The 15,153-nt window shown below is 41.0% G+C and overlaps 1 protein-coding gene across 4 annotated transcripts in view; it reads right to left on the bottom strand.

Annotated features, from left to right (window-relative positions):
* The window catches only part of FOCAD (focadhesin), a 322,539-nt gene that overhangs the window by 289,329 nt on the left and 18,057 nt on the right, over positions 1-15,153 (bottom strand). For all 4 annotated transcript variants that reach the window (XM_078436754.2, XM_078436756.2, XM_078436757.2 and 1 more), the window contains exon 2: positions 2,061-2,159. In XM_078436754.2, coding sequence (XP_078292880.2) covers positions 2,061-2,117 — 57 coding nt within the window. In that variant the 5' untranslated portion in view covers positions 2,118-2,159. The remainder of the gene's footprint in view (positions 1-2,060; positions 2,160-15,153) is intronic.

The following is a 15,153-nucleotide window of genomic DNA, read 5'->3' as shown; positions in this document are numbered from 1 at the left end:
TTGGTGCCCATTTACAAAATATACCATATTTCATTGACTGTAACTGGCCATCAACTGCAAGATGCACCATTATTTTATGAACCACTAAGGAAAAAAGGCTGCCAATTAAACCTATGTTATATAATGCTCCTTATAATGTAGAATTGTGATTTTCTATTAACGGAAGAGCCCTTTCAGACTCATTTAGAAAATCGTGGCCAAGTTCACAATTGTGCAAGCCACACCAACTGTGTAACAACTGCTGCCACGAATTACTAGATACAACCCATTTTCAAAGACGTTAAAATGTGAAAAGATGTGTGTGAATCAATGAAATATGGTGCTAACACTGAGCAGTGGTTACAAAAGAACAATAAGAAGTATTCACAGAGAACAGGGCACAATTGCAAGAACCAAATAAAATGAATGTGAAACACAACAGAGACCAAAAAAAAATTAAATTAAATTAAAAAAAAAAAAAAGCCACCGTTCACATTTAGAAAAGACTAGAAGAATATCAGCTTCCTGACAAACATTCCCCCACTGCCCACCAAGTTCAGCTTCTTCCTCTTGCCTTTCTATGTATCTTTCCAACAAATCAGAGAACAGAGGCTAAATTGATTTTGAAGTAACAAAATTTTAAAGTACAAAATAGGGATAAATGACCCTATACTGCTACGTAAGTTTTCCATAATAGAATAAAGAGACATCCTCGGTGAAACAATACACGTGCACTTTGCAGTTAACGTAATGGTAACACACACAGGCTGTTCTAGGTTATCTATGCTAATGAAGGGGCTGCAGGCACGGAGAAACAAAAAATTGTGGACGGTATCCTCCACGCCTTCATCTTCCTCTTCATGGTAAGGACCTGTGCTGCACAGGATAGGATTCCAACCCAGTCAGGTAGAAGGGAATCTTGCATAAGGAGTGTTCTACTCCTCATGGAAGGGTTCCCCACTACCCAGCTAAGTCAATTCCCACAGCAGGCATCTCCGGAGTTAAGTGTCGAAAGCAGCCCAGACGCTGGGTGTCTTCCAGTCTTCAGGCAGGCTTCTGCTGGCCCCTTGGCTTCGCTCTCACAAGAAAAAACAGTAAGCTATTATGGTATCTTGACTAACCAGAATGCTTCTGGTTAGGGGAAGGCTGACCAGAAAACCACTTTTGTTTTAGCCCTAATAACTGAAAAGCTCTCTAAAATACATTGTCACCAGCCCCTGCCTACGTTAGTACATACATCAAGTTTGTTCCTCCAAGGTATTTTACTTACTGAACGTCACTACCTATCAAAATCTCTTATTCTTAATTGCCGTCCAGGGGTAAAATATACCATTTCAAATCTTAATCTCTCATACTCTGTGGATGCAATAGTCATTTGCTTCTATTCCCAAAAATTAATTATAGACTAAAATAAATAAATAAATAAATAAATAAATAAATAAATAAATAATACAGATTCAGGGGCCTCCTAGTTAATCCAAGTTTTATTAGGTCTAATAGGAAAAGTATGAAATAAATAGAAGCTGAGATTGGTCAGTTTCAAATATTTACCCTCCTACATCACACGCAAATTTTTATTTTATTCCATTATTTTATTTTTTTAATGTTTATTTTTGAGAGCAAGAGAGAGAGAGAGACAGACGGAGTGTGAGTGGGGGAAGGGCAGAGAGAGACACAGAATCCGAAGCAGGCTCCAGGCTCCAAGCTGTCAGCACAGAGCCCAAAGCGGGGCTTGTACCCACAAACTGCAAGATCATGACCTGAACCGAAGTTGGACACTCAACCGACTGAACCACCCAGGTGCCCCCTCATTTTCTTTTTTTAACGTAATCTCTACATCCAACGTGGGTTCTGAACTCGTGACCCCGAGATCAAGAGTCACGTGCTCCACCAACGGAGTCAGCCAGGTGCCCCTCAATATAAATTTTCAAATTAACTTACATAAAAGTTAATAAAATAATAATTATCCCCACATATGGAGTAAAATATTTAATGTTAAAAAGATAAAGTTCTATCAACAATCCACCAGCAAGGTTCAGTTGTTACCATGAAGCAAAAATAATTAAATAAATAAAAATTACCTGTGATTGGATAAGAGAATTTGGAAATTCAAACCTTTTCCTGATATCATCTGACATTTTTTATTCTCTCAGATTCTCTTACAGGTATACATGCAGACTCTGTAATCAAAACAAAAGAATACTTGTTAGTCCAGAAAAGGAGTTCAAAGCAATTACTCCTCACATAACATGAAAGCAATTCGTTTCAAAGACAACAATGGAAATAAAGCATAGGGCTCTGCAGAGTAATTGTTGCCATACAATCATACCAACGACTTCAGTCCACAAATGCCACGACTGATAAGTAAACAATAATGCTCAACCGCTCTTGGTTTTTCCCATTAAAGCTAATCCTGAAACAGATTAATTCACACTATGGAAACAAACACACAAACAAACAAAAACTCCAAAAGCTCGAGCCCAAATAACGTGACTTTAAAAGTTCAACCACATGTTTGAAATAGAAACTCTTTCATGGATCAAAACTTCCAAGGGAGAAAGACTCGAACTTCCCCAAAACTGTTTAAACTGTACCACAAGCTTTCATTTAAGCACTAATCCAACCGCTAGTGACAAGTGTAATGCCTAAGTGAGCTTTTCGCAGGAAGTATAGAAATGACCCAGAAACTCACACCATGAAACAGACTGCTCGTCTGCTAAAAGAGCAAGCAATTAGCACCAACTTTTAATATTTACATCACACCTCTCATTCCTACTGGGCTGTCAAAAAAAAAAAAAAAAAAAAAGAAGGAAAAAAGGAAAGAAGGGAGAGGAGAGAAAAGAAAAAGACAAAATAGTTTTCAAGCATACAAAAAAAGATGCAGGAGGGCAAGGTGGTGAAACTATTGACAGGATTTCCTAAGGATCTCAATTTATCCAGTCCATGCAGCACTAAACCCACCAAATTACACTACTTTGAAAAATAAATTGCTTTAGCTCACCTATTTATTACAATATAACTAAAAATAATAATTAAAAATTAAAAAAAAATTTTAATGCAGGTACTCCAGATTACCTTACAAAAATAACAGGCCATCAAACCAAGCTCTGCTGGTCTCACAAACGTCGGCGCCTTGTGTTGAACCCGTGGCTGTAACTACTTTCGTCCCCTTTTTCCAAGGCTAAATTCTCTGAAGGGATCGTTTATCCTAGCCTTCTTCTTCAACATCTAGGTCCAACTTAACTCCCTTGAATTAGACATTTCACAGCACTGAAACAGCTTATTCTCAGACTGCAAATTATGCCCCCTATCAAAATCTATCCATTAGTTTCACTCAGCTCAAAATTTCTTCGACTTCCAGATGTGTCTGTCTCCTCTTTCTTGGAATTTTCTGCTCGTTTGAATTCTGTAAGATATCAGAACAGAATTCCCCAAAGTGTGTCCCTGAGAAACACAGGGTATGCCAAGAGGGTAAAAAAAAAAAAAAAAGGATTTTGTAGGGGTGCCTGGCTTGGGCGTTTAAGTGAGGGGTTAAGCATCTGACTCGGTTTCAGCTCAGGTTGTGATCTCACAGGTTCATGAGATCGAGCCCCATGTTGGGCTCTGAGCTGACAGTGGGGAGCCCGCCTGGGATTCTCTCTCCCTCTCCCTGCCTCTCCCCGACCTGTACGAACTCTCCCTCTCTCTCCAAATAAATAAACTTTGAAAAGATTTTGTAAGGAACATATATATTCCCACCTTGGATTTTCATTCACTCATGTAACAAGTACTTATTAGGTGACTGTCTATTTGGTGTCAGGCACTGTTCTGGGTGCTTTGGTGACCATGGGAAACAAAACAGACAAAAATCCCTATACTCATGGAGCTTGGAATATTACAGAAATACTTTCTATTTTAAATACGGCAGTCAGAGGAGCACCTGGGTGGTTCAGCGGGTTAAGCCTCCGACTTCAGCTCAGGTCATGATCTCAGGGTTAAGGAGCCCGAGCCCCACATCCGGCTCTGTGCTGACAGCTCGGAGCCTGGAGCCTGCTTTGGATTCTGTGTGTGTCTCTCTCTCTCTGCCCCTCCCCTGCTCATGCTCTGTCTTTCTCTCCTTCAAAAATAAATAACATTAAAAAAAATTTTTTTAATTAAAAAAATAAAAAATAAATATGGTAGTCAGGGCCAGTCCCATCTAGAGAGTCTGACATTCAGTGAGTAACCCATACAGATGTCTGGGGGAAGAGTGTCACAGGCACAGTGAACAGTGAGTGCAAAAGCCCAAAGCCCATAAAGTGCTTAAGGTTTGGTCTAGAAAGAGCAAAGAAAGGAGTCAGGAGTGGATGATGGCAGAAGAGAACAGGAAATCAGAAAGCCAATGAGAAGACAGATCAGAAGAGGTCTGGTAGATCACCAGTAGGACAGATGTATCTATCCTGAGTGAAACAGGAAGGTACTACAGGGAAAAAGTGGTTAGATTTTAACAGAATCACTTAAAATAAGAAATGCTCAGATTCGAGATATAATTGAAGGGAGAGCAATGTGGCTGTGGCTAATGATTGGATGAGAATATAGAGGAAAGGTTCAGAGAGGACTCCAAAGTTTTTGATCTGAGCACCTTTAATTTTAATCTCCATTTCTTTGGGCATTTTATACATTAAACCAAACAATTTAGGGCGCCTGGGTGGCTCAATCATTAAGCATCGGACTTCGGCTCACGTCATGATCTCACGGTTGGTGAGTTCGAGCCCCGCATCGGGTGAGCATGAGCCCTGCTTTGGGTGAGCCCCATTCTCTCTCTTTCTTTGACCCTCGCTCATTTGCATGCTCTGTCTCTCTCTCTCTCCCCCTCTCTTTACCCTTCATGGGATTCTCTCTCTCCTCTCGCTCTCTCTCTCTCTGCTCCTCACTCACTTGCACCCTCTCCCTCTCTCAAAAGAAAAAAAAAGCAAAATTTAGGGCAAAAAATGTATACATCACTTACCATGGCATTTTTTTTTACTAAAGGAAAAGATGGAGTCGCCATCAACTGACATAGGGAAACAAGTTTTGTGGGCAAAGACTGGGAGTTTCATTCTGAACAGGTAAGTTTCAGGTGTCTAACAGATATACAAATGGAGATGGTGGGTAGAAAGTTGGATACATGAATCTGTAACTGGAGAGACAGATCTTAGTTGAAGATATAAATGATGATACACATTAATTATAGAATCTTGGAATTTCTAAAGCAAGAAGTCTGATAAACTTTGCTTCACCCAGAGCTTACCAAACTTATCTGATCATGGCACCCTTTTTTTCTAGAAATATCCATTAACAATCTACACAGCCAGCCTTTCTTTCCTGGGATAAACACTGGGAAACTCTGCTCCACAGACTCCTGCTCCTCTGTCCACTGTACTTCCTGCGTCCCATCTTCCTGCTCCCAAGCTCCTTGTGCTCTGTTCCTTCCTGGAAACTCCCAGAGCCCAGTCATGTAGCTAAATACTTCCCTGCCTTCTCTTACAAAGATAGCAACTGGGAAAAAATAAAAAATAAATAAAATAAAATAACAAAAAAAAAAAATAATAATAATAATAATAATAATAATAATAAAGCCAGAGATGGGCACCTGGGTGGCTCAGTCGGTTGAGTGTCCAACTTTGGCTCAGGTCACGAACTCACGGAACGTGAGTTCGAGCCCTGCGTCGAGCTCTGTGCTGACAGCTCAGAGCCTGGAGCCTGCTTTGGATCCTGTGTCTCCTTCTCTCTCTGTTGCTCCCCCACTTTCTCTCTCTCTCTCTCTCTCTCTCTCTCTCAAAAATAAAGCTTAAAAAAAAAATTAAAATAAATAAATAAATAAATAAAGCAAGCAAGCAAGCTAGAGACTAGAGAGCTCAAAAAGAAAGTACATGTTTTACTCACAAAAACATTTATCATGAGGTGCCTTCGTGGCTTAGATGGTTGAGCATCTGATTATGGCTCAGGTCATGATCTCATGGTTTGTGAGTTCAAGCCCCCCATCAGGCTCTCTGCTGTCAGCACGGAGCCCGCCTCGGATCCTCTGTCTTCTCTCTCTGCCCCTCCCTGCTCGCTCACTCTCTCTCTCTCTCTCTCTCTCTCTCAAAAATAAATAAACGTTGAAAAAAAAAAAAAAGTTTACCATTTCGGTCCCACGTTTCTCAGTTTCCCTCTCACGAGTTTCTTTGCCACCATCCTCTACATCCACTCAATCAGAGTCGGTTTCCTCCCTCCCAGCACCTCACAGCCTGCCTCTCCTCCCCATTTCTACCCTCCTCGCCTCAGTTCCTCACGCTAGGCTTCCTTCACTAACTGCTTGGTCTCGGGATCTCCACGCACGATCGCATCCCTTACGCTGCTGTCAGATTCACTGTCCTACGACGTGATTTCCATCACATCATTTCCCTGCGAAGAATTCAGAGCGGGGGTCTCACTAGCCTGTCACACTCAATGCAAATTCGGATTCTGAGCTTTGAGGACCTCCATCAACCATTTCTCCTGGTCACCTTCAATCTCACTGTTGTCTGATTCCGATCTGGCCACAACACTTCTCAAATTAGTCCCACGTGCTCATTCCTAAGGAATTTTCCTTACGCTGTTCTTGCCTGCATAAAATACACTCCTCTATATGTTCCCTCTATTTAAAGATGAAATTTCTTTCATAGCACATCTTTTTCTGTCAAGCCTCTCCCCAGTAGCCACATCTTATAAGAGTCACCTTGTTTTATATTCTTGCAGTATTTGGGCTGACGAACACCATCATGTGACTAATTGCATTAGGATTGGAAATATTCTTTTCTAAAGGGTCAGGTAGTGGGGCGTCTGCGTGGCCGAGTTGGTTGAGCGTCCAGCATCAGCTCAGTTCACGATCTCACGGTTTGTGAGTTCAAACCCCACATCAAGCCTGTCGCTGTCAGCGCAGAGCCCAGTTCAGACCTTCTGTCTCCCTCTCTCCCTGTCCCTCCTCCACTCACACTCTCACTCTCAAAAATAAAGAAAACCTTATAAAGATAAATAAATATAAGGGTCAGATAGCAACTACTCAAATCTGCCACTGTAGCCTGAAAGCAGCCATATCGACCAGAGCTGTGCTATGATAAAATTTTATTTACAAAAACAGGACAGTGGGCCACAGTTTGCTGACTCCTGGCTTAAATAATGACAATTTTTTTAATGAATTTATAAAATTTACTGACACAATTGCTAAAATTGACATTCAGATTTGGCCCTGTGCTCCCAGGCACAAGTAAATATACAAATAAGGTAACTTACACACCTTTTATTGTGTAAAAGATGGGCAGAAAAGTACCTTTTATCAAAGAAAACAATCTTTTTCATACTTCTTACCTCAAGGAAATTTGTCACATGAGGCTTTATCTGGGGATTACAGAGTGATATAATAAGCAACACTGCCAATAACGTAAGCTAAAGGGAATTTTTTATTACTCCTTTCTTAAAGAAAACCCTGGATAAAACCATCGGGATAACATACCATGTGATTCAGCAAAACAGCCCCAGCTAATGGAATCCAAGTACAGTTTTCTGACGCTCCAACTCGGTAGAAAGTACACCTTAGACTCTCCAGAGCAGCAGACGCTTAGAAACGTATCACAGAATAGACTTACCCACGTGTCAACAGCCATAGAGCTAACTAGAAGAAAATGTGTGGTTACCCTCTCTGATCCAGGCCCCGAATGGTGAAATTCCAAAATGCTTTGGGGATCGATGAGCGGCTGGTAAGGCTAATGGCTTCTTACGCAGTGAAAAAGCCAACCCTTACAGAAAGAATGACTCTGTGTCCAGGAGGCAGGCCGACAGAGTAAAAGAGGGCCGTTTCATCAAGATTACCTAAGTACAGATGACAAAGAGCTAAAGTTTACAAAAGAAGCCCTAACGCTCGAGAATGAACACATTTTTAAAATCTATGGCAACCGGATCCTTCCTAATAAACAGCTGCCAGCCATTCTAAAAACCACTACCCAAGCTGCATTATGATTTGATATCATCCTTGATTTGCTATCCTTGGGCTGCAAGCTCCAAGTGTCTTTCATCTGCCAGAGACTTGGATTTCAAGGTTAATCACAACCATGTGGCCTTTCCGGGTATCAGAACATCATATCCTCTTAGGGAATTTCAAAAAACAGGAGTACGTAATGCTTGCTTTAGCACTGGTAGTCTAGCTTGGGTCCTACTTTTAATCTCAACTTCCCTTGGGCATTTAATACGTTAAGGAAAACAATTTATACATTACGTCTTACCGGGACACTCTTTACTAAAAGGAAACCACTCACAATATGCTCCATAAACCACATGTGACAAAAAAAGTGTTTGCTTTTAAAAGATTTATCTCCAACCTGTCATTGTGCCTTTTGGCCCTAAATCTAAATCAGAAAGTGAATTTTTAATAAGGCCTTCAAGTTCCAAGCGAATCAAAGCATCTGCTTAACTTAAGCAATTATCACCTGATCTGCCACGGTGTTCCAGCAGCACCAGAAGACTTCCAAGAAAATATATCTATAGGGGCACCTGGGTCGGTTGAACACCCAACTGTGGCTCGGGTCATGATCTCACGGTTCGTGAGTTTACGTGTGAGCCCTACATCGGGCTCTGCGCTGACAGCTCGGCACCTGGAGCCTGTCTGTGTCTCCCTCTCTCTCTGCCCGTCCCTAGCTCGCACTCTGGCTCCCTCTCTCTCTCTCTCTCAAATAAATATTTTTTTTTAAAGTATAAAAAAATTAGAAAAGAAATCTATCAACTGCATTCTAGAGGTAATAAAGGAGCAGCAGGTAGACAAAGCGCTTTAGGTTTTCAAGTCTCTCCATAGTTTCTCTAGGATACGAACATATACAACCATCTATCACGCAAAGGTGTTGAGCGTCCAACTTCAAATGGCATGCACAATCTGGAAAATGAAAGATCTAATCATATTCACACTTGCTACGGGAATCCGGCAGAGGGATTATGTAGGGTGGTTGGGAACGGGATGCAGGGGCTGGAGGGATCTGATGATCACAGAGAAAGACAACTTTGAGCACTCTTCACTACCAAATTCCTTTATGGGAAGGACTCACGGCGGCAATGTAGGTCAAATCAGGGCTACTGAAAGTACACTCCTGAAGCCAGTTTACGTTAGCAGACTGATAAAAATATATACTTCGTTCACATTAAAGGGACCCTGTGCTTCAGAGACGCAAAATCTAGGAGGACTTTCCAAGTCTTTAGCGACTATTCCAACTCTCAGTTATGTATGTATTGTTTCTTTCTCCCTCAGATGAAGCTACAGAACTGTCACCCTGGGGATTTAAACCATATATGTGACGATTTTTTGTTACTCTTAACAGCATAGACAAAAGCTGATGGCACCATCAATATATTTGAGCCGCTCTTACAAGCTGGTCAAGACTGTGGCTCAGGGGTATACTCCAGTCCCTCCTAATTGCTTCGCCCTGCTTTTTAAAGAAGGAAAAAAAAAACTGTCTGTACTTTTCACCCACACACCTTGCTTTGCTATCCACTATTGAGGTCAATTGCCTGCATAGCTTCTCATCTACCACTTGTTGGTCCCTAACTGCTTTTACACATGCTGTCTAGAATCTGGCCTTGGGACTGTATTTTGTCACCCAGTATTAAACCCTGATACTTCCTAGAGAGTCAACCCTAGCTTCAGCTCTTGCTTCAAAAGCTTTGAAATCCAACTGCCACCTGCCGCCTCAAATCAACAGGACAGAGCACCTGCGTGGCTCAGTCAGTTAAGCATCCAGCTCTTGATTTCAGCTCAGGTCACGATCTCATGGTTCGTGAGTTCAAGCCCCACATCGGGCTCTGGGCTGACAGTGAGGAGCCTGCTTGGGATTCTCTCCCTTACCATCTCTCATTGCCTATCTCTCTCTCTCTCTCTCTCTCAAAATAAATAAACTTAAAAAAAATAGAAACAAACAGGATGGAAAGAACCCAGATCCCTAAATGACAGCACAGAGCGGAACTATATACCTGAAACTCCAACTATTACATGAGAAAGAAAGAATCTTCTACTTTGTTTGAACCAACGCATTTGGGGATCTCTTTGTTACAGTAGGTCGTACTTCCTTAATAACACGGTAGACCTGAGACCAGCTCCCTTCCTTACTTCTTTTTCCCCAGAGAAATGAAGAAACTGAACGTCAAAGAGGTTAAGCAACTTGCCAAAAAGGCTGATCAGGCTGGCGATTCAGGTGAGAAGGGAGGGCGGGTGCTCCCCTTGTGGCTCAGTGCATCCCTGGACCATCAGTACCACGAGGCATGACCGGCACGTTCCAGTCATGGCTGTACGAGGCCCCAGGAATTTCAGGGTCTGTAATTCAAGTGCCGAGCAAATGTAGGTGGCTACGGCTTCTGATGATCTCACCGGTTACAATTTACGAAAATACATCAAACTGCAATCAAATCCCTGCCTTTACAATTTAGTTCTTTCTCCGTTTATATCACATGCTACTTACTCACAGATTTTGAAGTGAGAGTCTAAAATAAGACCAAAGGCAGGAAATTCCAAGTTAGAACTGATTGCTGTCCAGGAGAACCAGGCATTAAAGTAAAACACAAAACCACTTCCTTGAGGAATGCCTGATTTTGTTACATTTTCCCTAATTATTCCTGAGTAATCTTTTTTTTTTAAGTGTCATATCTGTGTAGGCATTTATGTGACAAATATATGAGAATAAAGATTAAAAAGTTATTTTTAAAAAACCTAAAGATTTTTTTTTAAATCTAAAGGCTTGGGGCACCTGGGTGGCTCAGTCAGTTAAGCATCGACTTCAGCTCAGGTCATCTCACAGTCTGCAAGTTCGAGCCCCACGTCGGGTTCTGTGCTGACAGCTCAGAGTCTCGAGCCTGCTTCCAACTCTGTGTCTCCCTCTCTCTCTGCCCCTCCCCCACTCACACTCTTCTCTCTCTCTCTCTCTCTCTCTCTCTCTCAAAAATAATAAATAAACATTTAAAAAAATTTAATCTAAAGGCTTCTCAGCCTTTTGGCTAAGATCAAATGTAAAAAATCTAAAGATATACTTACCTAGAATTTTTACAGTATCCAATCTAAGCCTTCAAAGTCTTCAAATTAGCTCTTTTATGAGATGATTTTTTCTATTACAATTTTGAAATTTTTTGCTCCACCAAAAGAATACTCAAATTGCTCAGTGCATTTTTGAGATAAATACTTCATGTTGATACAAAATCATCTTTACAGTATACTTATAATAAAAACTGATACCCAATCATTTTAAAGATCTTCCAAATAAAGGTCTAATCTGAACAGCTAAAATATCCACTCTTATAATTTTACTTCAAATATTACTCAGTTAACTAGAATTTGGTAAAGCACCACAGAATATATTTTATAAGTATTTTACTTGTATTTCCTCCCCTCAAAAATGACTCTGTGGGGTGCCTGGCCGGCTCAGTCAGAAAAGCAGGAGACTCTTGATTTCAGGATCCTGAGTTTGAGCCCATGTTGGGTGTTGAGATCACTTAAATAAATAAAACTTAAAATAAATGACCCTAATTCTGTGCACTGGTTCTCTAAAATAATTTACTTCACAGCAAATATTAATATAGTATAAGCTGAAGTATTTAGGGGGTAATGATAGGACATTAAGGATTTTCTATCAAATATTCCACTTACCCTGGGGGAAGGGGGAGAGGGATAGATTAAAACAAGAATGTCTATCTAAATGCTCATAATAGAGGAGTACATTTGAGTTCATAATACTATTCTATTTTTGGGTATGTTTGAAAACTTCCATAATAACAAGTTTTTTAGGTCTTCCACCATATAAGGACACAGAGAGAAGTTGCTGCCTATGACCCAAGAAGAAGGTCCCACCATGCCGGCATCCTAATCTCAGACGGTCAGCCTCCGGAACTGTGAGAATTAAATTTCTGTGGTTTCTTTAAAAAAAAAAAAAGAAAAAACATTTTTAAAACCTCACATAGGGGGTTCTTACTAAGGGCCAAGCAATATTCTATGCACTTCACCTATATTAACTCATTTAACCCTCCAATAACCCTATGAGATAAGTACTCATTTTGCAGATGAAGAAACCGAGGCACAGAAAAGTTAGATCGGTATTTTTCAAGATCGTAAAGTAAGCTGAAATTCAAATCCAGATTGTCTGAGCGCAGGTGGATGTGGAAAAGCCTGGAAAATATACCTTATGGGGGATTTTTGGTTTTGCCTGTTCCTATTTTCTAATTTTTTTCACAAGACCATGTGTTTTTGCAATTTTGAATAGTCACCAAAATATTTATTCAGATACTAACACATGCTTTAGAAACAGAGATAGGACTTTCTGAAACCAAATTACAAATCCATTATTAACAGGTGTGATTCAGTGAGCAACAAACTAGGAAAATTTGAGAAACGATAAAAGATTCCTTTGTTAGCCGGGGCACCTGGGTGGCTCAGTCGGTTAAGCGTCCGACTTCGGTTCAGATCATGATCTCGCAGTTTGTGGGTTCGAGCCCCACATCGGGCTCTGTGCTGACAGCTCAGGAGCTGCTTAAGATTCTGTCTCCCTCTCTCTCTCTCTGCCCCTCCTCTACTCATGCTCTGTCTCTCTCTCTCTCCCCAAAATAAATAAAACTGTTTAAAAAAATGTTTTTGAAAAGATTCCTTTGTTAGCCATTTTACCAACGCTTTATGGAAATAGTAATATTGAAACAGGTCAATGTAATTTAACTAGATAGATGCAATTACCTTTAAACCATGCAAAAACTTCTTCCATTTTTAAGGAGAAACATAACCATTAAAATTTTCCCATTTAGACTCCCGGGTAAAGTTTACACCAAAATAAAACCTCTTACTCTTGAAAAGAATTGTGTAGACTGATTACAAGTTAAAAAGCAACATTTTTCTTGATTGCTGCAAAGTGACCATTCAACCTCAGTTCTTATTTTCCATGAAAGCCAAATTACTAAATTCATGTAGAATGCAATAGTTACAGTTTAGTTATTTTAACCTGCATTCTTAGTGCTGGTGAAAGCTGAAGATCAAATAAGCACAAGAATTTTAGAGGAAGATAGAAAATTTCCCCACTGTTAACTAGTCAATGTAGCCCTGAAATAAAGTAAATATGGCACCGGGGGCACCTGGCTGGCTCAGTCAGTAGAGCATACAACTTTTGAGTTGAGGTCATGAGTTCGAGCCCCACACTGGGTGTAGAGATTACTTAAAAATTTTTTTGGAAGTATTATTTATTTATTTTGAGAGAGACACAGCGCGAGCGGGGAAGGAGCCGAGAGAGAGGGCAAGAGAATCCCAAGCAGGCTCCACACTACCCGCACAGAGCCCAACGCGGGGCACAAACCCACGAAACCACAAGATCAGGACCTGAACTGAAACCAAGAGTTGGACACCCAACCAACTGAGCCACCCAGGTGCCCCAGAGAGTAAATAAAACTTTAAAAAGACAAGAGTGCACTGGGAAGCAACCTCCTTCACAGCTTTATCACAATCTCAAATGGTCATCATTCACTTATTTCCGCTGCCTCTTTCTACCCCCGCGACGGATGGCAAACTCTTGCAGGAAGGGACCTGGTCTCTCTTTTTGACCACTGTGACCCCAGCATATAACAAGTATCTGTTTAATAAAGATTCACTCAGGGGCGCCTGGGTGGCTCAGCTGGTTGAGCAGCTGACTTCAGCTCAGGTCATGATCTCGTGGTTCATGGGTTCAATCCCCACATCAGGCTCTGTGCTGACAGCTCAGAGCCTGGAGCCTGCTGCGGATTCTGTGTCTCCCTCTCTCTCTCTCTCTCTCTCTGCCCCTCCCCTACTCATGCTCCATCTCTCTCTGTCTCAAAATAAATAAAAACATTCAAAAAAAAAATTTTTTTTAAACTGATCCTATCGGGTCTGCACAGTAACTCTGAGGTAGATGTTATTAACTCCCACTTCCCACACGAGAAAACGACATCTCAGAGAGGAAGTAACTTGCCTGAGGTTATACAGTGGTATTAATAGCCAGGATATTGAGTTTTACCATGTGCCAGCCGGGCACTGTCGAAGCCCTTTATGTGTCTTCTCTCATCCGATATTCAAAATAACCGCATGACAGGACTACTATTATTATCCACATTTTCATATGAAAAACCAAGTGAGGCAAAGAGAGGTCAAAATTAATTGCCTAATTATGTAAGCAGAGCACAAATATGAACCGTGCAATCTGTCTCCGAAGTCCACGTTCTTAACCGCTACCCTATAAAGGACAATTGATGCAGAGTTTTTTTCAAATTAAGATAATGCATTAAAGCACTTTACTCACAACCAGGCACATAATGAACACTTTCAAAATGTTGGCTATTATTATTCTTAGTCTGAATCCAACGCCTTGTTTTTTCTACTACATCTTGCTGCATCCCAGAGAATCTAGCGTCTCTTTAAAACAAAACAAAACAAAACAAAAAACCTGGGTTCCCAAAGTAGTTCATCAGCATATGCAAACAGCTATGTATCTTTGTATATATTGCAATCCACCCTGGGTGTGGCGATTGCTTTAAAATAAAATCATTTTTTTTAATGTTTATTTATTATTTTGAGAGAGAGACAGACACAGTGTGAGCATGGGAGAAGCAGAAAGAGAGGGAGACACAGAATCCAAAGCAGGCTCCAGGCCCTGAAGACAGTGCCTGACGTGGGGCTTGAACTCACGAACCATGAGATCATGACCTGAGCTGAAGTCGGACGCTCAACCGACTGAGTCACCCAGGCACCCAAAAATAAAATCTTTTATTCATTTTTTTTTTTTTTTTTTTTTAGAGAGAGAGAGAGAGCACACGCAAACAGGGGTGGGGGCAGAGGGAGAGAGAGAGAGAATCTGAAGCAGGCTCCACACTGTGTGTGAAGCCTGACATAGGGGTCAATCCCACGATCCTGGGATGGTCACCTGAGCTGAAATCAGGAGTTGGGATGCCCAACCAACTGAGCCACCCAGGAGCCCTCAAAAAAAATCTTTAAAAAAACCGGAGGCATCCCATGCAGAGCACAAAACACAAAAACGATCAATATAAACCGACCCTCATCCTGTATATTTCTTGATTTTACATTTTCATTTCATCACTGACCATTGAGTTTAAATCCAGTGAGCATCTAACAAAAACAAAGATTGGCTACTCTTGTCATGGCAATGAGTGTGTGGATCTTTCATTAGGTCCATGCAAATTCTT

The sequence above is a fragment of the Panthera onca genome, chromosome D4, assembly GCF_046562875.1.
Source record: "Panthera onca isolate mPanOnc1 chromosome D4, mPanOnc1 haplotype 2, whole genome shotgun sequence".
Lineage (NCBI taxonomy): Eukaryota > Metazoa > Chordata > Mammalia > Carnivora > Felidae > Panthera > Panthera onca.
This window is presented reverse-complemented; position numbering and strand designations above follow the sequence as displayed.